At 50.2% G+C, this 26,323-nt stretch overlaps 1 protein-coding gene across 1 annotated transcript; it reads left to right on the forward strand.

The window, feature by feature from the left end:
- The first annotated feature begins 513 nt into the window (after nt 1-513).
- On the forward strand, nt 514-26,323 carry LOC147099622 (G protein-coupled receptor 146-like). The gene is made up of 2 exons (XM_085969882.1): nt 514-744; nt 21,950-26,323. The coding sequence occupies exon 2, from the start codon at nt 22,084-22,086 to the stop codon at nt 23,113-23,115; it is 1,032 nt and encodes a 343-aa protein (XP_085826008.1). The 5' UTR covers nt 514-744; nt 21,950-22,083; the 3' UTR covers nt 23,116-26,323.

Below are 26,323 nucleotides of genomic sequence, written 5' to 3' on the forward strand. Positions count from 1 at the left end.
GGGAGTGTCAGCCTGGATTTTTGTGCTCAGGTCTCTGGAGTGGGGACCTTGAACCCACAGCCTTCTGACTCTGAGGCGAGAGAGCGACCCACCGAGCCAGAGTTGACACTGAGAGCACAGGCCTAAAAACCTGTTGACGATGTAACCTCGTCAATTGTTAATACATCTTAAAAGAATTACTTTGGTGTCAGGCAGGTAGGTGCCGGGTGCCTGGCGTATCTCTGTAAATACGAGATATGTCACTAAGGGGCTCACAAGTCAGTGAAGCAGAAATCATTTGCTCGCTCCCAGTTAATGATGCCTCTGTGAAACAGTTCAGGGCTGCAGATGTCACTCGGTCAGCTTGCTGCGGGGATTGGGCTGTCACCTTAAGCAACCGGGAATCTCTGTCCCTACGTAAACATGTCTTTCATGTCAGAGTGTCCTTTGTAGTGGGGGGGGTTGTTGCAGGAGGGTTGGGGAAGGAAGCCAGTGATGAGGAGACGTGGGGGGGGGGTGACAAAATGAGAGAGCCAGTCGCTGCTGTATGTGGTTTGGGAATGAGGCCAGTGGCTCCTGGGCTGGGAATCTGTGTCAGGATCTTATCAGCGCACCAAACAGGGAGCCTCTGCTTCCTCCTCGGGGAACTGTCTGTGTGAGAATTAGAACTTCATTATAAAATAAGACAGAAACACAGGAGCTGGGAGTTTGTCACAGGGTTTAGGTACGGAGAGGGACGCTGCAGATCGACTGGGAAAATAAAAGGTAAGGTGCACCAAATTTATTTTTTGTCCCTCGTTTGCTATATTAAGACTGCATGGAATTAATATTAATTTTCTGGAATATTTTATGCCATTGTATTTATCAAATAGAGAATTAATTTCTACCTGTCTGATGTTAAATGTTTCGAAGTGCAATCCGGAACCTGTTAGAACACGAAACTCTCTGTGGGAGAGGGCGGGGACTGGGCTCGTGCCCCCCACGGTAGAATAGCCGAGCGCACCTCGTTATCTGGGTGCGACCACTTGGGCTTGGAGGGTAGCCCCTGCGTGGATCAGGGTAGGAAGGGAATGAGAAGGTGACATTGAGCAAGGTAGTGGGGAGGAGGAACCTGCCTGCCTGTTTCCCTTTCCTGCAGCGCCGGGTTTTTTGCTGTTGTTGTCAGAAAAGCTGCCTTGCGTGAGTGAAGTGGTCGGATGCACAGGATCAGACTGCGAACAAATTAGACGCTCGCTGCTCCTTCAGCAGATCGAGCAGCCCCGGAGAGCAGAGCTTTAAATGATCCCAATGTCAGTGAGTCAGAAGCCAGCCCTTCATCTTTAGTGATTCAGGGTATATCTAACAGTTTATTCCACCTGTTAATCCACTGGCTTCATCCCTGACTGAATAATGTCTGCTGAAAGACTTACATTTCTATAGCACCTTTCATGACCTCAGGACGTCCCAAAACGCTTTACAGCCAATGAGGTACTTTGAAGTGTAGTCACTGTTGTGATGTAGGAAACGCGGCAGCCAATTTGCGCACAGCAAGCTCCCACAAACAGCAATGTGATAATGACCAGATCGTCTTTTTTAGTGATGTTGGTTGAGGGATAAATATTGGCCTCAGGACACCGGGGAGAACTCCCCTGCTCTTCTTCAGAATAGTGGCCGTGGGATCTTTTACGTCCACCCGAGAGGGCAGACGGGGCCTCGGTTTAACATCCCATCCGAAAGACGGCACCTCCAACAGTGCGGCGCTCCCTCAGTACTGCCCTTCTGACAGTGCGGTGCTCCCTCAGTACTGACCCTCCGACAGTGCGGCGCTCCATCAGTACTGCCACTCCGACAGTGCAGCGCTCCCTCAGTACTGCCCCTCCGACAGTGCAGCGCTCCCTCAGTACTGCCCCTCCCACAGTGCGGAGCTCCCTCAGCACTGACCCTCCGACAGTGCGGTGCTCCATCAGTACTGCCACTCCGACAGTGCAGCGCTCCCTCAGTACTGCCCCTCCGACAGTGCGGCGCTCCCTCAGTACTGCCCCTCCGACAGTGCAGCGCTCCCTCAGTACTGCCCCTCCGACAGTGCGGCGCTCCCTCAGTACTGCCCCTCCGACAGTGCGGAGCTCCCTCAGTACTGCCTCTCCGACAGTGCGGCACTCCCTCAGTACTGCCCCTCCGACAGTGCGGCCCTCCCTCAGTACTGCCCCTCTGACAGTGCAGCACTCCCTCAGTACTGCCCCTCCGACAGTGTAACGCTCCCTCAGTACTGCCCCTCCGACAGTGTGGCCCTCCCTCAGTACTGCCCCTCCGACAGTGCAGCACTCCCTCAGTACTGCCCCTCCGACAGTGTAACGCTCCCTCAGTACTGCCCCTCAGACAGTGTGGAGCTCCCTCAGTACTGCCCCTCCGACAGTGCGGCGCTCCCTCAGTACTGCCCCTCCGACAGTGCAGCACTCCCTCAGTACTGCCCCTCCCACAGTGCGGCGCTCCCTCAGTACTGCCCCTCCGACAGTGCAGCGCTCCCTCAGCACTGCACTGGGAGTGTCAGCCTAGATTTTTGTGCTCGTGTCTCTGGACTGGGACTCGAACCCACGACCTTGTGACTCAGAGACGAGAGTGTGGCTGAAAACCTTAAATTAAACTTTGACAGTTAGAGGGATTGTCTGTCGCCTGAATGTAGTCATGTCTGGGGTCCTTTGGGTACAAAACTCCTGAAAACATGTTAGAAAATACCCCCACTCCCCAAAGACCCCCTCAGTAAAGGCATTGCTTGTTTTGTTGCGCCTCACACCAGGAGGACCCCTGGTCTGTCATGAGTTACCTGATCTCAGTAGGGGAACAAGATAATTAGAGACCATCACTCATGCACGCCTCCTTGGTAGATAGAATCATAGAATGGTTACAACACAGTAGGAGGCCATTCGGCCTGTCGAGCCCGTGCCGGCTCTCTGCAATTGCACTTCAGCTAGTCCCACTCCCCCACCCTTTCCCCGTAGCCCGGCAAATACTTTTCCTTCAGGTGCTTATCCAACTCTCTTTTGAAAGCCACGATCAAGTCTGCCTCCACCACCCTTTCAGGAAGTGCATTCCAGATCATAACCACTCGCTGTGTAAAACAGTTTTTCCTCATGTTGCCTTTAGTTCTCCTGTCTAAGAACTAGGTGCCTGACCCACCCCCTCCCAGACTGGGCACAGGGGGACAAGGAGGGCTGGGGAGGTGGTCCTAAACAGGTGGAAACATCAACTGCAGAAGGAGCACAAGAGTTTTTAGGAACAGGAAAGGGTGATTAGGCCGAAGGAGCCCTTCCCTTTTTTTCAGAATTGACCCCCAGTCACCTGTCTCTTCACCCCACCCCTCAAACCCTTCTCGCTCCACTGAAACACAACTAATTTTCTCTTATCTGTCTCAGCGCTCTCCCCAGAAACGCCCTCCAAAGCCTCTGCCACCCTTCGAGTGAGCAAGCTTGCTGCTTCTTCCTCCTAACTCCTCAGTTTATAACTTGTGTCCACTGGGATTTCACTCCGATGGAGGATTTGCCTGGATTAGTTGGGTCGATCCCCTTTGAAGTCTTCAAAATTTCGGTCAGGTCAAAGTCTTCTCATTTCCAAAGATCTCTAGCTCCCTTAACCTTTCCTCACAACCTCAAAGACAAGGAGAGAGCGTGAGGGGAAAAAAACACGCACAGAAGCTTAAAATTTTTTTTGTCAATGTTTGTGCCTCGAATTTCCTTTTCTTCTTTGATGATAAAATCCTCCTACATTCCTGGGAAGGGTAAGAGCAGGTGTTATATCGCTTCCTAGGACTTCCGGCGATGAATTCCCGGATATCCGCACATTGACAGGCTGTGCAGACAATGGTTCTGGTAAAATCAAGGCTCAGTACTTCACAAATTCACGTCACTTCCTGGAGGGCAGGGCCCGGTTAGTCAGGCTCCAGTTAATACACAGAAACACGAAGGCCGGATGACCAATCGGAGTATGAGCCAGGCTTCTGCTGCGGACATTAGCTCCCCTCCCACCATCTGACTCAATTGTCGTAGCCCTGAGCACAGTGCCTGTGTCTAAGAAATCAATAGCTAGATTGCAGAATCTAAAAAGAACAAGGCATTGGAATTTTGTTATGAATTTGCATCATTCGTGGGCGGGGAGAATTATTCCGTATTATCGGCCCCTTTATTTCGGATTCTTTCTTCCTCAACCATCGGCAATCAGGTGCGGGCGGGGGTGGCAGTTTAGCCTCCTTGCAGGCCTCTGCTGGCACTGCCCCTTCGGTTCAAAGGTAACTCACTACCACATCTATTATTCCCTGTAACTCTCCCGTGCCCATTAAAACACTAGTTAGGCCACAGCTAGAATACTGCGTACAGTTCTGGTCACCACAGTACAGGAGGTGTGATTGCACTAGAGAGGGTACAGAGGAGATTTACGAAGATGTTGCCTGGGCTGGGGAATTTTAGCTATGGGGAAAGATTGGAGAGGCTGGGGTTGTTTTCTTTGGAACAGAGGAGGCTGAGGGGAGATTTAATTGAGATGTATAAAATTAAGAGGGGCCTGGATAGAGTGGATAGGAAGGACCTATTTCCCTTAGCAGAGAGGTCAATAACCAGGGGGCATAGATTTAAAGTAATTGGTCGGAGGTTTAGAGGGGAGTTGAGGAGAAATGTTTTCACCCAGAGGGTGGTGGGGGTCTGGAACTCACTGCCTGAAAGGGTGGTAGAGGCAGAAACCCTCATCACATTTAAAAAGTACTTGGATATGCACTTGAAGTGCCGGAACCCACAGGGCTACGGACCGAGAGCTGGAAAGTGGGATTAGGCTGGAGAGCTCTTTCTCGGTCGGTGCAGACACGATGGGCCGAATGGCCTCCTTCTGTGCCGTAAATTTCTATGGTTCTTTGATTATTCCCTATAACTCTCCCACATTACAACCGTGACTCCACTTCAAAAGTATTTCAGTGGCTGTAAAGCGCTTTGAGACGTCCGTGGTCGTAAAAGGCGCTATATAAATGCAAGTCTTTCTTTCTTTTCTCTCATGCCAATTATTCCCTGTAACTCTCCCCTGCCCATTATTCCCTGTAACTCTCCCGTGCTCATTATTCCCTGTAACTCTCCCCTGCCCATTATTCCCTGTAACTCTCCCGTGCCCATTGTTCCCTGTAACTCTCCTATGCCCATTATTCCCTGTAACTCTCCCCTGCCCATTATTCCCTGTAACTCTCCCGTGCCCATTATTCCCTGTAACTCTCCCGTGCCCATTGTTCCCTGTAACTCTCCCATGCCCATTATTCCCTGTAACTCTCCCATGCCCATTATTCCCTGTAACTCTCCCGTGCCCATTATTCCCTGTAACTCTCCCCTGCCCATTATTCCCTGTAACTCTCCCATGCCCATTATTCCCTGTAACTCTCCCATGCCCATTATTCCCTGTAACTCTCCCGTGCCCATTATTCCCTGTAACTCTCCCGTGCCCATTATTCCCTGTAACTCTCCCGTGCCCATTGTTCCGTGTAACTCTCCCATGCCCATTGTTCCGTGTAACTCTCCCATGCCCATTATTCCCTGTAACTCTCCCATGCCCATTATTCCCTGTAACTCTCCCATGCCCATTATTCCCTGTAACTCTCCCATGCCCATTATTCCCTGTAACTCTCCCGTGCCCATTGTTCCGTGTAACTCTCCCATGCCCATTATTCCCTGTAACTCTCCCATGCCCATTATTCCCTGTAACTCTCCCATGCCCATTATTCCCTGTAACTCTCCCATGCCCATTGTTCCCTGTAACTCTCCCATGCCCATTGTTCCCTGTAACTCTCCCATGCCCATTATTCCCTGTAACTCTCCCATGCCCATTATTCCCTGTAACTCTCCCATGCCCATTATTCCCTGTAACTCTCCCGTGCCCATTATTCCCTGTAACTCTCCCCTGCCCATTATTCCCTGTAACTCTCCCGTGCTCATTATTCCCTGTAACTCTCCCATGCCCATTATTCCCTGTAACTCCCCCATGCCCATTATTCCCTGTAACTCTCCCCTGCCCATTATTCCCTGTAACTCTCCCCTGCCCATTATTCCCTGTAACTCTCCCATGCCCATTGTTCCCTGTAACTCTCCCATGCCCATTATTCCCTGTAACTCTCCCGTGCCCATTATTCCCTGTAACTCTCCCGTGCCCATTATTCCCTGTAACTCTCCCGTGCCCATTATTCCCTGTAACTCTCCCATGCCCATTGTTCCCTGTAACTCTCCCATGCCCATTATTCCCTGTAACTCTCCCGTGCCCATTATTCCCTGTAACTCTCCCATGCCCATTATTCCCTGTAACTCTCCCATGCCCATTGTTCCCTGTAACTCTCCCATGCTCATTATTCCCTGTAACTCTCCCGTGCCCATTATTCCCTGTAACTCTCCCATGCCCATTATTCCCTGTAACTCTCCCATGCCCATTGTTCCCTGTAACTCTCCCATGCTCATTATTCCCTGTAACTCTCCCGTGCCCATTATTCCCTGTAACTCTCCCATGCCCATTATTCCCTGTAACTCTCCCATGCCCATTATTCCGTGTAACTCTCCCATGCCCATTATTCCCTGTAACTCCCCCATGCCCATTATTCCCTGTAACTCTCCCGTGCCCATTATTCCCTGTAACTCTCCCGTGCCCATTATTCCCTGTAACTCTCCCATGCCCATTGTTCCCTGTAACTCTCCCGTGCCCATTATTCCCTGTAACTCTCCCATGCCCATTATTCCCTGTAACTCTCCCATGCCCATTATTCCCTGTAACTCTCCCGTGCCCATTATTCCCTGTAACTCTCCCATGCCCATTATTCCCTGTAACTCCCCCATGCCCATTATTCCCTGTAACTCTCCCGTGCCCATTATTCCCTGTAACTCTCCCATGCCCATTGTTCCCTGTAACTCTCCCATGCCCATTATTCCCTGTAACTCTCCCATGCCCATTGTTCCCTGTAACTCTCCCATGCCCATTGTTCCCTGTAACTCTCCCGTGCCCATTATTCCCTGTAACTCTCCCATGCCCATTACTCCCTGTAACTCTCCCGTGCCCATTATCCCCTGTAACTCTCCCATGCCCATTATTCCCTGTAACTCTCCCGTGCCCATTATTCCCTGTAACTCTCCTATGCCCATTATTCCCTGTAACTCCCCCATGCCCATTATTCCCTGTAACTCTCCCATGCCCATTATTCCCTGTAACTCTCCCGTGCCCATTATTCCCTGTAACTCTCCTATGCCCATTATTCCCTGTAACTCCCCCATGCCCATTATTCCCTGTAACTCTCCCATGCCCATTATTCCCTGTAACTTTCCCGTGCCCATTGTTCCCTAGAACTCTCCCCTGTCTGTATTGATTGTGTATTTTTCCCTCTGTGTTCCTGCCTCTGTGTGGAATGATAGCTGACACGAGCGCCAGTTTTGTGCAGCTGTGTTCCAGCTGTTCCAAACCTCTTCAGTCTCCTCGCTGCTGATTGCAGGCTGCAGATGTGAGAGATTGGCTGGTCACACAGATTACCGTCATCTCTGTAGATGCTAATTCATTGTGAACGGTGTGCGCATGGCTGGGCGGAGAGTGCCACTGAGCACTGATCGAACAGGTTGAACCCATTCCTCTGTGGATGAGGAATTCAGCAGTGAATCTCAACAATTTAATCTGAGCGTGCCCTGTTATCTGCAGAGCAGAAGGCAGACAGAAAGCTGAATGGCTGACAGTGGCTGCTAGCAAGTTGACAACCAATCGGCTAGCTTCAGGGCGCTCCAGCCTTTCCAATCCCAGCGGACAAGACTCATTTTTTTCCCCCCTCTCATCAAGATGAAAGGTGCTATTTCTAGGAAGTAGAACAGCATTGATGCATTCATCAATCAATGGCAGTACTGAACACTTCCAGGGCAGGTACAGCACGGGTTAGATACAGAGTAAAGCTCCCTCTACACTGTCCCATCAAACACTCCCAGGGCAGGTACAGCACGGGTTAGATACAGAGTAAAGCTCCCTCTACACTGTCCCATCAAACACTCCCAGGGCAGGTACAGCACGGGTTAGATACAGAGTAAAGCTACCTCTACACTGTCCCATCAAACACTCCCAGGGCAGGTACAGCACGGGTTAGATACAGAGTAAAGCTCCCTCTACACTGTCCCATCAAACACTCCCAGGGCAGGTACAGCACGGGTTAGATACAGAGTAAAGCTCCCTCTACACTGTCCCATCAAACACTCCCAGGGCAGGTACAGCACGGGTTAGATACAGAGTAAAGCTCCCTCTACACTGTCCCATCAAACACTCCCAGGGCAGGTACAGCATGGGTTAGATACAGAGTAAAGCTCCCTCTACACTGCCCCATCAAACACTCCCAGGGCAGGTACAGCACAGGTTAGATACAGAGTAAAGCTCCCTCTACACTGCCCCATCAAACACTCCCAGGGCAGGTACAGCACGGGTTAGATACAGAGTAAAGCTCCCTCTACACTGTCCCATCAAACACTCCCAGGGCAGGTACAGCACGGGTTAGATACAGAGTAAATCTCCCTCTACACTGCCCCATCAAACACTCCCAGGGCAGGTACAGCACGGGTTAGATACAGAGTAAATCTCCCTCTACACTGCCCCATCAAACACTCCCAGGGCAGGTACAGCACGGGTTAGATACAGAGTAAATCTCCCTCTACACTGCCCCATCAAACACTCCCAGGGCAGGTACAGCACGGGTTAGATACAGAGTAAATCTCCCTCTACACTGTCCCATCAAACACTCCCAGGGCAGGTACAGCATGGGTTAGATACAGAGTAAAGCTCCCTCTACACTGCCCCATCAAACACTCCCAGGGCAGGTACAGCACGGGTTAGATACAGAGTAAATCTCCCTCTACACTGCCCCATCAAACACTCCCAGGGCAGGTACAGCACGGGTTAGATACAGAGTAAAGCTCCCTCTACACTGCCCCATCAAATACTCCCAGGGCAGGTACAGCATGGGTTAGATACAGAGTAAAGCTCCCTCTACACTGCCCCATCAAACACTCCCAGGGCAGGTACAGCACGGGTTAGATACAGAGTAAAGCTCCCTCTACACTGTCCCATCAAACACTCCCAGGGCAGGTACAGCACGGGTTAGATGCAGAGTAAAGCTCCCTCTACACTGTCCCATCAAACACTCCCAGGGCAGGTACAGCACGGGGTAGATACAGAGTAAAGCTCCCTCTACACTGTCCCATCGAACACTCCCAGGGCAGGTACAGCACGGGTTAGATACAGAGTAAAGCTCCCTCTACACTGTCCCATCAAACACTCCCAGGGCAGGTACAGCACGGGTTAGATACAGAGTAAAGCTCCCTCTACACTGTCCCATCAAACACTCCCAGGGCAGGTACAGCACGGGTTAGATGCAGAGTAAAGCTCCCTCTACACTGTCCCATCAAACACTCCCAGGGCAGGTACAGCACGGGGTAGATACAGAGTAAAGCTCCCTCTACACTGTCCCATCGAACACTCCCAGGGCAGGTACAGCACGGGTTAGATACAGAGTAAAGCTCCCTCTACACTGTCCCATCAAACACTCCCAGGGCAGGTACAGCATGGGTTAATTATAGTGAATAAGATAGCTGGTGCAAAAAAGCAAGGGTGGAATCTGCACCGTATATTGATCTCCCTGGACGATAAGGGGGATGTATGTAGAGCAGGCTCGCCTCGTGCACACAAACACAGCGGAAATTATAATAACTCTTCCATCACACGCATGGCCGGCCCCGCTCACAGCTCTCAGTCCCTGTGATGTGGAGCGCACACAGTTTACGTTGAACAGGAGCTGACTCACAACAATAATGGCGTGATATATCCCTAGTACACAACCGCTCACAGCAAGAACAGAAGCTGCAATGTAGAGGAGCCAAGGTAAGGTCACAGTCTGCTTGTTTTTCAATTCCTTTGCTATTGAAACTGAGTCTTCCCCCATAAGGTAACAGTGGTCCTTTAACTGTGCACCTCTTATACCGTACAAGTTAGCGCCTTTTTTTGTTCATTTTCGGGATCTGGGCATCGCTGGTAAGGCCAGCATTTATTGCCCATCCCCAGTCGCCCTTGAGAAGGTGGTGGTGAACCGCCTTCTTGAACCGCTGCAGTCCGTGTGGTGAAGGTGCTCCCACAGTGCTGTTAGGGAGGGAGTTCCAGGATTTTGACCCAGCGACGATGAAGGATCGGCCGATATATTTCCAAGTCAGGATGGTGTGTGACTTGGAGGGGAACTTGGAGGTGGTGGTGTTCCCATGCGCCTGCTGCCCTTGTCCTTCTAGGTGGTAGAGGTCGCGGATTTGGGAGGTGCTGCCGAAGAAGCCTTGGCGAGTTGCTGCAGTGTATCTTGTAGATGGTACACACTGCAGCCACGGTGCGCCGGTGGTGGAGGGAGTGAATGTTTAAGGTGGTGGATGGGGTGCCGATCAAACGGGCTGCTTTGTCCTGGATAGTGTCGAGCTTCTTGAGTGTTGTTGGAGCTTCACTCATTCAGGCAAGTGGAGAGTATTCCATCACACTCCTGACTTGTGCCTTGTAGGTGGTGGAAAGGGTATGTTATTTATCACAACCTGGAGGTTATGGGGATAGATACAGACTGAGATCCAATACCCCATGGGACTCAATGCTCCTCCGCTGCTGGGTTGAGTGTGAGGACACAGCTCATTGTTCAATAGCGGTGGTATTCTTCTTTCTACATTGGGAGCCTTGGTGAACGGCCAGGGACGTCACAGAGTCTGGAACGAAAAGAGCAATCTAGAAGTCGGAGTTGGGTGATGCTGAGCTTGGGTTTAAGATCCTGTAAATTGTAGCAGGAAGAAACACTGAGGGAGGGGGGGAGTCTCACAGTTGTGAGGTACTGGGGGAGAATGAGAGTTGGAGACAGTCCAGTGAATACAGGGGGTGAGTATAGAGGAGTTAGAAATACAGGGAGTGATGGATATATGGGGTGATGGATACCTAGGGGTGGTGGATATATGGGAGTCATGGATATCTAGGGGTGGTGGATATATAGGAGTGATGGATATCTATGGGTGGTGGATATATAGGAGTGATGGATATCTAGGGGTGATGGATATATGGGAGTGATGGATATCTAGGGGTGGTGGATATATGGGAGTGATGGATATCTAGGGGTGATGGATATCTAGGGGTGATGGATATATGGGAGTGATGGACATCTAGGGGTGATGGATATATGGGAGTCATGGATATCTAGGGGTGGTGGATATATGGGAGTGATGGATATATAGGGGTGGTGGATATATAGGAGTGATGGATATCTAGGGGTGATGGATATATGGGAGTGATGGACATCTAGGGGTGATGGATATATGGGAGTCATGGATATCTAGGGGTGGTGGATATATGGGAGTGATGGATATCTAGGGGTGATGGATATATGGGAGTGATGGATATCTAGGGGTGGTGGATATATGGGAGTGATGGATATCTAGGGGTGGTGGATATATGGGAGTGATGGATATCTAGGGGTGATGGATATATGGGAGTGATGGATATCTACGGGTGGTGGATATATAGGAGTGATGGATATCTAGGGGTGATGGATATATGGGAGTGATGGATATCTAGGGGTGGTGGATATATAGGAGTGATGGATATCTAGGGGTGGTGGATATATAGGAGTGATGGATATCTAGGGGTGATGGATATATGGGAGTCATGGATATCTAGGGGTGGTGGATATATAGGAGTGATGGATATCTAGGGGTGATGGATATATGGGAGTGATGGATATCTAGGGGTGGTGGATATATGGGAGTCATGGATATCTAGGGATGGTGGATATATAGGAGTGATGGATATCTAGGGGTGATGGATATATGGGAGTCATGGATATCTACGGGTGGTGGATATATAGGAGTGATGGATATCTAGGGGTGATGGATATATGGGAGTGATGGATATCTAGGGGTGATGGATATATGGGAGTCATGGATATCTAGGGATGGTGGATATATAGGAGTGATGGATATCTAGGGGTGATGGATATATGGGAGTCATGGATATCTACGGGTGGTGGATATATAGGAGTGATGGATATCTAGGGGTGATGGATATATGGGAGTGATGGATATCTAGGGGTGATGGATATATGGGAGTCATGGATATCTAGGGATGGTGGATATATAGGAGTGATGGATATCTAGGGGTGATGGATATATGGGAGTCATGGATATCTAGGGATGGTGGATATATAGGAGTGATGGATATCTAGGGGTGATGGATATATGGGAGTCATGGATATCTACGGGTGGTGGATATATAGGAGTGATGGATATCTAGGGGTGATGGATATATGGGAGTGATGGATATCTAGGGGTGATGGATATATGGGAGTCATGGATATCTAGGGATGGTGGATATATAGGAGTGATGGATATCTAGGGGTGATGGATATATGGGAGTCATGGATATCTACGGGTGGTGGATATATAGGAGTGATGGATATCTAGGGGTGATGGATATATGGGAGTGATGGATATCTAGGGGTGGTGGATATTTCGGAGTGATGGATATCTAGGGGTGATGGATATATGGGAGTCATGGATATCTAGGGGTGGTGGATATATAGGAGTGATGGATATCTAGGGGTGCTGGATATATGGGGTGGTTATTACAGAGAGTAATGGATACCCGTGGATGAGCAGAATCATGCAATATTGCAAGTCTATTATCATCCCGTGTGACAGTTAAATTATGAGATCCTGCGCAAAGCTGAAAGTTCGAGAATGTTCCATTCTTCAGCAATGATATCGCTCCCTTTGATAAACACAGATATTCTCTCTCTTCCTGAAAAATAATTAAGAATTGCAAAGCAGGGCCTTGCCGGGGTTATTGAGTTCATTGTGAAACGGGTCACCCTGAAACTCTGTGTGAGGAAGCCTCCATTTATTGATCTTGGAACACAGCTTGTGGTCTGGTTTCATACTTACCGGGGCGATAGATTGTGCTGGCCCTGGAACGGGATCAAAATGCAGCGAGCGTCCTTTGTTTGGGAGCATGTGAATGGGCGGGTAGCTCGGAGGGATTTGCTGCTCGAGGATGTGAGCAGAAAACCAAAATGTACCATTCAAAGAGTCAAGGGTTTTGGAACAACATGTCCCTGTGCCGACGGGGGGGCCGGGGGGAATACAGTAGCGGTTCTCTTGCAATTAATCTACTTTACAAGTGAGTTATGTAAGTAGATAATCCTCTCCTTTGTTCTCTGGTTCCAGTGGGTTTGCCTTTGGCAACATGGTTGAGAAGAGAAAAAAAACATCTTGTGTGAAGTGGGAATAACATTCCCTGGAATCCATTCCCAGTCAGCAAACTACAGATTGTGATTCTATGTGAATGAGTTAGAGCAAGAGGCGATGAAATTGGTGTCGAAACTCCTAGCATGGTTTTTTACATATATATAATTTAACAATACCAATGATAATGATATACAAATCAGCATCTCCCCTTCCACCTCTCGTTCTCTTTGCTCCTCCTCCACAGATCCTTCTGGGTTTTGCCTCATCGACCCGACCTCCCCCAAAACTCTTCCTGGCGGGGGGGGGGGGGGGGGGCGGGGTGGTGGTGTGAGCGGTCACAGCTCCTCCTTTTGCCAATCTAGCCCCTCAAGACCATAGGCCGCCCCGTGACTGGGACAAATTGGACCGAGGTCACAGATCGGCCACCTTCTCACCGAATGGCGGAGCAGGCTCGAGGGGCTGAATGGCCTCCTCCTGCTCCTATAATTGTCCGCGCTTGCACCGCGGTCCGGCGGCGTGGCCCTGGTCACAGCTCGGCTCTGGGGAGGGGGGCGGGGTGGCGGGGGGTTTAATTTCGAACCTGGAGTCTTTGGCCGTGAAAGGGTTGTTGATGGTGATGTTGTAATCTAATTTAGTGTTTGTTTCCAAAAGCGCTTGTTGTGTGGCTGTTTAAAAAAACACAGCACACCAATTGCAGTAATGACGAAATAGTTACTCGGTAAAATACATTAGCCTCAGGAGATATCGCTCAACTGTATGGCCTAGAAATTGAGTTTTGGCGCAGCCAGGGCTTTAGCGCCGGAAGTTAGTGCCGGAGCTAAGTCGCGCTGGTCGGGCCCAAAATTCACCAATTCTGCGCCCAAACGGCTGCCGGCGCTGCTGAGAGCTGTTTGCGCCTGAAAACTGGCGCTACGCGCTGAATATCGGCGCTATTCCGGCGCTGCGGCGCCCGCTGCGGTGCGGCAGGTTCGGGAAGTGCAGGCCTCCTCCTTCCCTTAAGGAGGAGCTGCCTGCACCCGGCCGCAGCCCGCGAAAATCTTTTTAAAAATGAGCCCGGCACCTCGGACAAGTGCCGGGCTTGCTTCTGTTCTGGGGGGGGGGGGGGGGGGAAGTCCGGGGAGGGAGCTGCGGCCAGGCGGCCGGCGGGAAAGCGGCCGGCCGCCGCGGTGCCTTTAATGCGCCGGCGCAAAGTCATGTAAGACTCTGTTGCCAGAGTCTTAGTTGCGGCTGCCACGGGCGAGGCGGCCGCAACTGAATTTCGGCGCTGGGGCCCGTCGGCATGGCAACCGGGACGCTGCGCACACCGATGACGTCATCGGTGCCGGCGCAGCGCTACCGGTCTACCGTGGCGGAAGGGCCCCAGGCAATTTCGGCGCCGGCGCCAATTGCAGCGCTAGGCCCTCTAGCGCCGCAAAATCGGCGCTAAGGGCACTGAATTTCTAGGCCTATATATCTAATTACGTCCCTAACATTCACAGTACATTCCTGTAATGTGCGTCACTAGTATTTCCTCCCAGTTTGTCTGCTCAGGACATATAGGCACGCGTTCATTTAAAGTGTATCGTGCAACAATGGGAGTGGAAAGAATTCTGTTTTATATTTATGGTGACGGGACACTCGGGGGTCGCCAACTCTCCAGGACTTGCCCTGGAGTCTCCAGGAATTGAAGATTAATCTCCCGGGACACTGACGCCGACAAAAACCCCGGGGAGAAAAAATCATAAGGCCGCTAAGAAAAATTGTCCTTTTTTCTTTCATTTTCTTTTGAACACTTTTGTTTATTAGTTATAAAAATATGGGAGTTGGGTGGGGAGGTGGGAAAGGGCTGTTCAACGGATAGTCAAGAATCATCCAATCAGGCAATGAAGAGTCTGTTCGCTTTCCGATTGGCTGTGGGAAGGCAGGATGGGCGTGTTGGGTCGGCCAATACCGGGAGAGTGGGGGCGGGGTGATGGGACGTCATGTGATGGAACCTCCAGACAGACTAGATGCAGGAAGGATGTTCCCGATGGCGGGGTGTCCAGAACCAGGGGTCACAGTCTAAGGATAAGGGGTAAGCCATTTAGGACTGAGATGAGGAGGAATTTCTTCACCCAGAGAGTGGTGAACCTGTGGAATTCTCTACCACAGAAGGCAGTGGAGGCCAATTCATTAAATATATTCAAGAAGGAGTTAGATATATTTCTTAAGGCTAAAGGGATCAAGGGATATGGGGAGACGGCAGGGACAGGGTACTGAATTTGGATGATCAGCCATGATCTCATTGAATGGCGGAGCAGGCTCGAGGGGCCGAATGGCCTACTCCTGCTCCTATCTTCTATGTTTCTATGAATACATCCAACCAGAGTTGGCAACTGTGGGACGCTGTGAACACCTCTACGCTCTACAGCACTGTGAATTCCTGACTCTTTTCCTCCTCAGGACACTGGTGCGGCAATAGTAATCCTGCTCAGTACGAGAGGAACCGCAGGCTCAGAGCTCCTCGATCAGATCATGCCTCGATCTCCTAGGCTCGAGGGAGTGCAAGCCCAGTTTATGCCGCCTGTCCTCATAAGTTAACTCTCTAAGCCCCAGGACCAGCAAGAGTCTGGGCCTTCAGGAGCAAGGGAGAGAAGAAAATGAGGTTGAAAATGATGATCCATTTTCTCACACATGTCTATAGAAGCTGATAATGACACCGTGGGCTGCCAGTACTCTGCTGAAGCAGCTTGTGCCCACCCCACTATAACTGGCTAGTTCTAGAGGCAAACAAGATTTACTAGAATGATATCAGAACTGAGAGGTTATACCTATCAGGAAAGATTGAACGGGCTGGGGCTCTTTTCTCTACAAAAAAGAGAAGGCCGAGGGGTGACCTGATCGAGGTCTTTAAGATTATGAAGGGGTTCGATAGGGTAGACGTAGAGAAGATGTTTCCACTTGTGGGAGGTGTTAAGTCTGTGTGTTATATTGAGAATTACTACACAGACCACAAGAGTAAACTTTAACAGGTCTTTACTAGTTGAAGGTCAGGGCGGAACTGTCCAATAAATCATTACACAGCACTTATATACCGGTGTGGTCACCACCGGTATTACAGTATACAGCAGCCAAGATAAAGTAGTGCAACCCTTAAAATAGTTCTCTTAAAGGTGGAAGGGTTACATACACTATAATCCTCCCTTTTTAGGTTAACAGTATATATTCCCATTAAACATAACATCATAACATATATACACAACTTAATGTAAAAACAGTTCACAGATTCAGTCTCTCTGGAGGCTTCCTGACTCGGTCCGGATAACGCCTCGGTGGTGTAGTAGTTTTCGGTGGTGTAGTAGGTTCTTTTGGCAAGGTCGATTCGGCTTGAATGTCAGTGTTGGGTTCATCTTGTTCCAGTATCACCGGATCGGAGGTAGATACTATGGGTATCTCTGCTTCATCATTAGGCGTATAGAGTTGTGGTGTAGGTTGTCCCTTTTCGGATGACGCTATGATCTGGTCAGCATGGCGCTTTATTATGCTTTCACCAATGTCCACGGTATACATCAGCGGTCCTAGTCGTGTGCAAATAGTTCCAGGCTGCCATTTCTCGGTACGGTAGTCCCGGGCCAAAACTTGTTGACCTATCTGGAAGGTTCTAGTTGGCCTTTCATTCATGCCTTGAAATTGCCGGTTCTCTACGTCCCTTCTGATGTTTGGCTTGATCAAATCCAGCCGGCATCTTAGTCTTCTATTGAAAAACATCATGGCGGGAGTTTGGTTTGTGACCGCATGTGTTGCATTCCTGTACGCCAACAAGAAGTTATCTACCTTATGTTGTAGATTTATGTCTTCATTACCCATGGCCTTTATGGCCTTCTTGAAGGTCTGGACAAACCTTTCAGCTAATCCATTGGTGGCGGGATGGTATGGGGCGGACGTGTAGTGCTTAACCCCATTGTTTTTTAAGAACTTCCTGAATTCTTCGGACACGAATTGCGGTCCATTATCAGAACAGATCTGTTCCGGCAGCCCATTCCTGGCAAATATGGTCCTTAATACTGTGATGGTTTTTTCCGTGGTGGTGGAGGACATCTTTATTACCTCCGGCCACTTGGAGTGTGCATCCACCGCGATTAAGAACATTGAGTCCATAAATGGACCAGCAAAGTCAATATGTACCCTTTGCCATGGAGATGAGGGCCACTCCCATGGATGCAGAGGAGCTTGTGGTGGGGCGTTTTGGACCTTCTGGCATCCTAGACAGCTCTTGGTCATTTCTTCGATGTCTCCATCGATACCTGGCCACCACACGAACGCTCTGGCTAGGTTCTTCATTTTCACTCCACCCAAATGCCCCTCGTGAAGCTCCTTTAGCACTTTATGCTGGAGTTTGGGTGGAATCACCACTCTGGATCCACACATCAAAGTTCCTCGGCACACTGACAGCTGTTCTCTTCTTTGTGAAAATGCTGGCAACAGTGGCTCGCCATGTGCTGGCCATCCCTTCACTGTTAAATCGTAGACTCGTGAGAGAGTCGGGTCATTTCTTGTTTCCTTTTCGATCGTAGAATTTGTTACTGGTAGACATTCCACTATGGTTGAGTGGAACATCTCCACTGGGTCCACTGTAGGCGCCTCTTCTGCCGTTGGCAACGGTAGGCGCGATAAACCGTCAGCATTCCCATGCTGTTTTGATCCTTTGTATTCTATGTCATATTGGTGTGCCCCTAGGAAAAGGAACCACCTCTGTAGCCTTTGCGCTGTCATAATGGAAACGCCCTTTTTAGGGTTGAATATGGATACCAACGGCTGGTGGTCTGTCAGCAGTGTAAACTTCTGGCCCTGCAGGTAATGATTAAACTTCTTTACTCCCCACACCAGGCTGAGAGCCTCCCTATCTATCTGAGCATAGTTGCGCTCAGCGGAGGTCAATGACCTGGATGCAAATGCGACTGGCCTTTCCGAGCCATTTGGCAACTTGTGTGAGAGTACTGCTCCAATACCATAAGGGAAAGCATCACAAGCTAAACGAATAGGTAGCGTTTACTTGAAGTGAGCCAACACTTCCTCTGAGGTGATCAATGTCTTGCTTTTGCAAAAGGCCTTCTTACAGTCCTCGCTCCACTTCCATGGTACTTCTTTCTGCAAAAGAGCATTCAGCGGGTGCAGCACCGTGGATAGATTTGGTAATAGTTAATCAACCCTAGGAACGATCTCAACTGGGATACATTTTCCGGAGCGGGAGCCTTCACAACAGCTTCGATCTTGTCAGGTGACTTGTGCAGCCCCTCCTGGTCAATGACATGACCACAGCACGAGATCCGTTTCTGAAAGAACTCACATTTCTGGCGATTAACTCGAAGGGCATATTCCTTCAACCTGGTGAGCACCAGTTTCAAATTTGCAAGGTGTTCCTCATCGTCATCTCCTGTAATCAGGATATCGTCCAAGTAACATTGAGTGCTTGGAATTCCCTGTAATACCTGCTCCATGGCCCTCTGCCAAATTGCCGGAGCCGAAGCCACTCCAAAAACCAGTCTATTATATCGATACAAGCCTCTGTGCATGCTGATTGTGAGATACTGGCGCGACTCTTCCTCAACTTCCATCTGTAAGTACGCTTGCGCCAGATCTATCTTGGTGAAGCGTTTCCCGCCAGACAATGAAGCAAAGATATCCTCAATCCGCGGAAGCGGATATTGCACCGTGTGAAGCACCGGATTAACCGTGATCTTGAAGTCTCCACAGATGCGGACCTTCCCCGGTTCCCCTGGCTTGTTACTCGATGAACGCTTCATGACGGGAACAATGGGCGTGGTCCACTCACTCCAGTCCACCTTAGACAGTACTCCTGAATGTTCCAGCCCTTCCAGCTCAGCTTCCACAGCAGGTCGTATCGCATACGGTACCGGTCTGGCTTTGAAAAATTTTGGGTTTGCATGTTCTGCAATCTTGATTTTTGCCTTAATTCCTCTCAGTGTTCCCAGTCCCTGTTGGAACACCTCTTTAGCCTCATCCAATATTCTGGACAATCGTTCAGGTTTGACATCTTTTTTTCCGGAATCTACCGTTATTGCGTTTAGGGAGTGCCAGTCCATATTTATTTTCCTGATCCACTCCCGTCCCAGAAGTGGTGGACCTCCCTCAGGTAGTACATATAAGTCCATTCCTTGGTGTTCTTTGCCCTTGTGTATCACCTTGACTTTTATCTTTCCGATGGGGTATACTTTTTGCCCCGTGTATGTCTGCAATACTATCTCCGTATCCCATAGGGGAATATGTTTGAATAACTTTTTGTAATCTTGCTTATTCATGACCGTCAACGCCGATCTGGTGTCCAATTCCATCTTCACTTGGACTCCTGCTATCTGCAGTGTGACCCAGATAGTTTGTCGGTCAGCTTCCTTACTCACGTTGTGAATTCTCAGACTACCCAGTTCCTTGCTGTTGGAGTCTGAATCCGAATTCTGTTCATCCGAACTCTTCTCAGCCACCTTATGTACCTTTCTGCACTTTTCCTGTGGTGACTTTTTGTTGCTGGTCTTCTTTCCTGACCAGCATACTTTAGCTATGTGACCAAGCTTGCCACATTTTCTACATTCCTGGTTTTTAAACCAGCATTGGTTCTGATCGTGTGTTGTCTTCCCACAACGATAACATTTCGTTGTACCCGAAGCCATTTGATCTACACTGAGCACCGCTGGCTTCAGCTGCATTTCCGCGGTGCCTCTCGCTGCGGCTTCGTGCGATGCTGCAATAGTGACAGCCTTATCAAGTGTAAAATCATTCTCTTCAAGCAACCGCTTTTGTGTTCCTTCTTTCGACAATCCACACACGAATTTGTCTCTCAGTGCCTCTGTCAGGCTTTCCCCAAACTGACAGTATTTCGCTAGCTTACGCAGTTCAATTAAATACTCCGCGTTGCTTTCCTCTTTCAGTTGCGTTCTCGCATAAAATTTAAATCGTTCCGCTAACATCAGCGGTGTGGGGTTCAAATGATTCTTCAGGACAGCAACAATATTAGCGAAAGTCTGATCCGCCGGTTTAGCTGGTGATAGAAGATGCTTCAATAGCCCGTATGTCTTCGCACCCATTGAGTTTAGTAAGGTTAGTGCTTTATCTTCATCCGATATTTTATTTGCCTTACAATATATCTCTATGTGTTCTACATACGTGGCCCAATCTTCAACATCGGGATCGAAATCGTTGATGTTACCACGCTTAGGCATCCTCGCAATCTTCTTGAGAAACAAAAGAATTATTTTTTTTTTCTTTTACAAAATGGCGGTTTCCCGCGCTTGTCTTCTTCCCCCGCCTCTGAAAATGGCGGCTTCCCGCGTTTGCCTTTCTCCCCCGCTGGCTGTAATGGCGATTGCCGATTTGCTGCGTTCGCCCTCCCCCAGCGGTTTTCAAATCGTGCCTCCCAGCCCCTCTTCCAGTCCGGTCCTTTCCCCCCCCGGCTGCGGCTGAGTTCTCCGCGGTTTTTTTAAAATTTTCTCCCGCGCCTTACGCTGACCCGGTCGCTGCGCCTCGCGGCCTCGGTAGCTGCCCGGCCTTTTTCACCGGTCGCGGTCGAGCTCTTTCTCGACGCTGTTGCGTCTCCCAGCCCGCTTGCAGCCCGGTCTTTCGCACCGGCTGCGTTTGCATTCACCGCGGCTTCCGTGCCTTACGCTGCCCAGTCTCAGCGCCTCTGGCCCTGACTTCTGTCCGGCTCTTTTCCCCGGCCGTGGTCGAGTTCTCCGCCCTTATATCCTCCGTTTTTTTTTTGTTATTTTCTCCCCTACTCACAGTCAACATGGCCGACTTGCTGCTCGTCGCTGATCGGCTTACCCACCACCGTGATAGAAGGGATGATCACTGCCTGTTGCTGATGGAAGGCTTCGTGTCAGAATTCTTCCTCTGCTCTGCAGACCCGAGTCTTTTCTCAGCAGAATGATGAGGGCGGATGCCTCCTCTCGACGCCCGTTAAACTGCCTTGGATGTATCTCTGCCGCAGGGTAAGATCGTACTCGTCGCCACTGTTAAGTCTGTGTGTTATATTGAGAATTACTACACAGACCACAAGAGTAAACTTTAACAGGTCTTTACTAGTTGAAGGTCAGGGTGGAACTGCCCAATAAATCATTACACAGCACTTATATACCGGTGTGGTCACCACCGGTATTACAGTATACAGCAGCCAAGATAAAGTAGTGCAACTCTTAAAATAGTTCTCTTAAAGGTGGAACGGTTACATACACTACAGGAGGAGTCCAGAACTAGGGGCCATCAATATAAGATAGTCACTGATAAATCCAATCGGGAATTCAGGAGAAACTTCTTTACCCAGAGAGTGGTGAGAATGTGGAACTCGCTACCACAGGGAGTGGTTGAGGTGAATAGCATCGATGTATTTAAGGGGAAGCTGGATAAACACATGAGGGAGAAAGGAGTAGAAGGATATGTTGATGGGGTGAGATGAAGAGGGGTGGGAAGAGGCTCGTGTGGAGCATAAACACCGGCACGGAGCAGCTGGGCTGAATGGCCTGTTTCTGTGCTGTACATACTTTGTAGTTAATGCTCCCAATCAGGCCGTCAGAAAGAGGTGTGCTATTGAGGTGAGGAGCCGGGGCAGGGAGGAGGAATAATCAAGAGTGCATGTACCTTTGGGCCCCTTAACACATCTCCCAGGAGCAGTAACTTGGTAATGCGAGGACAAAATAATGTCAGCAAATTATTGTTCTAACATTTTTTTTAAATCTTATTTACAGACTTACAGACAGTGATGGCAGCTGATTTCCACTCGACTCATGTCGCATCCTTCAACTATATCGACAGCTCCTTATGAAGCCCCAGACCTTGCCTTGCTGACCATTCCAGCCTCTGTAGACAGAACCTCACTGCAATGTGGAGCTGCATTCAAGGGGACTTTGGACCCAACAGCACGCTCTGCAGAGATGGCCTTTGCCATAATGTCGGCCTGATCCTGTCTGTTGCTTCGACGGGCTACCTCATCCTCTGCTTCCCCCTCGGCCTCATCCTCAACGTTTTGGTTCTGGTCGTCAACCTGCGTCACAAGTTGTCCATCAACATGCCAGACGTCTACTTCACCAATATGGCGTTGGCTGGCTTGATCCTTAACCTGGTGGCTTTCCTGCAGCTTCTGGGTCCTGACCACCTCCTCTGGCCAGTGTGGACTTTCGGCCGGGAGATCTGCATGGCCTCTTTCATCTTGTTCAACATGGCCGCCCTGGTGAGCATCTACTCTGCCACTTTGCTCAGCCTGGACTGCTTCATCGAGCAAGCTCTGCCTCACACCTATATGTCAAGCGTTTACAACACAAAGCATGTCTGCAGTTTTGTCTGGGGCGGGGCCGCGCTGGCCAGCTTCTCCTCCCTCCTCTTTTACGTCTGCAGCAAGATCTCCGACGAAGTCCACGACTGCTCCAAGCTCCAGACCAAGGAGCTCGGCGACGCCATCATGTTCTTCACCGGGTTCGTGGTGCCCGCCGCGGGAGTGAGCTACGCCCTCCGGCTAATTCTCGGCGCCCGCAGAGGCCGCCCCCTTCAGCCGACGGACTCCTCGAGGCCCGACCCTTCCGTCCAGAGGCTTCTCCTGGCCACGGTCTTGGTGCAGTTTGCCCTCTGGTTGCCGTACTACCTGACCCTTTTGGTGAGCACCGCCCGTTTTGTCACCAGGGAGCGGGACGACGCGCGGTTTGACAGCGTTCTTCACCTCCTGAGGGGGGCGTGCGAACTGCTCGCGTACCTCAGCACCTGCGCGGTGCCCCTGATATACAAATACCTGCAGAAGACCTTCGACAGCAGGCTTCGGCTGGTCATCCAAGACGTGCAGTGCGGGCGCGAGGGCCACCAACGCGAGATCCGCCAGCAACACGTCGTCACAGTTTCAGGGGCAGAAATCTCCCCAGAATGAAATTTTAGCTCTCGGAGGGGAGGGGGGAGACCATCAATGCTTCTGCCTGATAACTTGTCTTAAAATCCCCGCTCCAATTCATCAGCTGGAAAACTACCGACTCTAACTCTCCCGGGTGGCTGCATCCACAGTGTCTATGATTAAGCCTTGTCGACCCATCAACTGCACAAAGAACTTGCCCTTATATAGCACCTTTCATGAGCTCAGGACGTCCCAAAGCGCTTCACAGCCAATGAATTACTTTTAAAGTGTAGTCACTGTTGTAATATAGGAAACCATGGCGATCAAGTTGTACACCATAAGCAGCAGTGAGGTGACGGAGCAGTTACATTATTTATTTTGGCGGTGTCGGTGGAGGAATGAATGTCGGCTTGGACACCAGGAGAACTTCCCCCCGCCCGTCTCTGAAAAAGTGCCACAAATTTTTTTTATCTCCGCTTGAACAGGTAGATGGGGCTTTGGAACATAGGAACAGGAGGAGGCCATTCAGCCCCTCCAGCCTGTTCCGCCATTCAATGAAACCATGGCCGATCTGTATCTTAACTCCATCCACCCGCCTTGGTTCTGTAACTCGTAATACCCTCGCCCAACAATCTATCAATCTCAGTTTTGACATTTTCAATTGACCCTCAGTCTCAACAGCTTTTTGGGGGGGAGAGTTCAGGATTTCCACCACCCTTTGTGTGAAGAAGTGCTTCCTGACATCACCCCTGAACGGCCTGGCTCTAATTTTAAGGTTATGCCCCCTTGTTCTGGACTCCCCCCCCACCCACCGGAGGAAATAGTTTCTATCTACCCGTTTAATCTAGAACGAGGGGACATAGTTTCAGAATAAGGGGTCGCCCATTTAAATCGGAAATGAGAAGGAATTTCTTCTCTCAGAGGGTCGTGAATCTTTGGAATTCTCTTCCCCAGAGAGCTGTGGAGGCGGAGTCATTGAATATATTTAAGGCGGAGATTGACAGATATTTGAGCTACAGGGGAGTCGAGGGTTATGGGGAGAGAGCGGGAAAGTGGAGGCCAAGATTGGATCAGCCACGATCTTATTGAATGGCGGAGCAGGCTCGAGGGGCCGATTGACCGGCTCCTGCTCCCGTTTCTTATGTTTTTATGTTATTCATCTTAAGCACCTCATATAGATCACTCCTTAATTTTTTTTAATGAAGTCATGCGATGTGGGCGTCGCTGGCAAGGCCGGCATTTATTGCCTATCCCTAATTGCCCTCGAGAAGGTGGTCCTGCTTGAGCCGCTGCAGTCCGTGTGGTGAAGGTGCTCCCACAGTGCTGTTAGGGAGGGAGTTCCAGGATTTTGACCCGGGGTGATGTTTGTATCAGGAAGCTATGCATAACTTTAGTTGGATTTTATCTGTTTATTAAAAAAACCCTACTCCACTATGATCCCTGGGATGAGGAGAGATTGTGTAGATTGGGCCGATACTCTCTGGAGTTTAGAAAAATGAGAAGTGATCTCATTGAAACATACAAGATTCTGAGGGGGATTGACAGGGTAGATGCTGAGAGGTTGTTTCCCCCCTGGCTGGAGAGTCTAGAACTAGGGGGCATTTAGGACTGAGATGAGGAGAAATTTCTTCACTCAGAGGGTTGTGAATCTTTGGAATTCTCTGCCCCAGAGGGCTGTGGAGGCTCAGTCGTTGAGTATATTCAAGACAGAGATCGATAGATTTTTGGATATTAAGGGAATCAGGGGATATGGGGATCGGGTGGGAAAGTGGAGTTGAGGTCGAAGATCAGCCATGATCTTATTGAATGGCGGAGCAGGCTCGAGGGGTCGAATGGCCGACTCCTGCTCCTATTTCTTATGTTCTTATGATTGACCCTGGGGCAGGAAGGGAATGTCTCTCCGGATGACTATCAATTGACCCCCACTGCTGGAAAGTAGATACTGCCAATGTGAGGTGAAGGCAGGAAAAAAGTCCGACTGTGTCAGCTGAATATCCCTCTGTCATAACTAGACAATGACCACTTAAGTGAAAGAAAGGCTTGCATTTCTATAGCGCATTTCTCGACCGCAGGACATCCCAAAGCATGTTACAGCCAATGAAGTACTGTTCAAGGTGTAGTCGCTGTTGTAATGTAGGAAACACGGCAGCCAAGTTGCACACAGCAAGATCCCACAAACAGCAATGTGACAATGACCAGATAATCGTTTTTTAGCGATGTTGGTTGAGGGATAAATATCGGCTAGGACACCGGGGGGGAGTGCCACGGGATCTTTTACATCCACCTGAGAGAGAGTAGACAGGGCCTCGGTTTAACATCTCATCCGCAAGACGGCACCTCCGGCAGTGCGGCGCTCCCTCAGTACTGCCCCTCCGGCAGTGCGGCACTCCCTCAGTACTGCCCCTCCGGCAGTGCGGTGCTCCCTCAGCACTGCCCCTCCGGCAGTGCGGTGCTCCCTCAGCACTGCCCCTCCGGCAGTGCGGTGCTCCCTCAGTACTGCCCCTCCGGCAGTGCGGTGCTCCCTCAGCACTGCCCCTCCGGCAGTGCGGTGCTCCCTCAGCACTGCCCCTCCGGCAGTGCGGCACTCCCTCAGTACTGCCCCTCTGGCAGTGCAGCACTCCCTCAGTACTGCCCCTCTGGCAGTGCAGTGCTCCCTCAGTACTGCCCCTCCGACAGTGCGGCGCTCCCTCAGTACTGCCCCTCCGACAGTGCAGCGCTCCCTCAGTACTGCCCCTCTGGCAGTGCAGCGCTCCCTCAGTACTGACCCTCCGACAGTGCGGCACTCCCTCAGTACTGCCTCTCTGACAGTGCGGCGCTCCCTCAGCGCTGGCACTGGGAGCGTCAGCCTGGATTTTTGTGCTCGAGTTTCTGGAGCGGGGATTCGAACCCACGACCTTCTGAGTCAGAGGCGAGAGGCGCTGTCCATTGAGCCAAGGCTGACACTGGTAAGTGAGACATAGCTTGGTGCCCACAGAACTGCACACCCAACAAGGAGATTAGGAAAGGGGGAGAAAACCCTGATTAATACCTCCCACAAAACATTGCTTGATGAAACAAAATCCTGATTGTGGCTTATGCTTAATGTGTAATGGATAACTATCGACGCTCTTTAAGATCTGCACAGAAACGCTTAAAGACTGCATAACCTTTCGTTCCATTTGCGATGTTTCAGCTTCTTCTGATAATGATGGATATTTTTCTCATTTAGGTTGATACACTGTATCAATAAATACATATTTAAAGCTCA

This window comes from Somniosus microcephalus, chromosome 28 (assembly GCF_052327205.1).
Source record: "Somniosus microcephalus isolate GS21.2 chromosome 28, FLI_Smic_1.0, whole genome shotgun sequence".
NCBI lineage: Eukaryota > Metazoa > Chordata > Chondrichthyes > Squaliformes > Somniosidae > Somniosus > Somniosus microcephalus.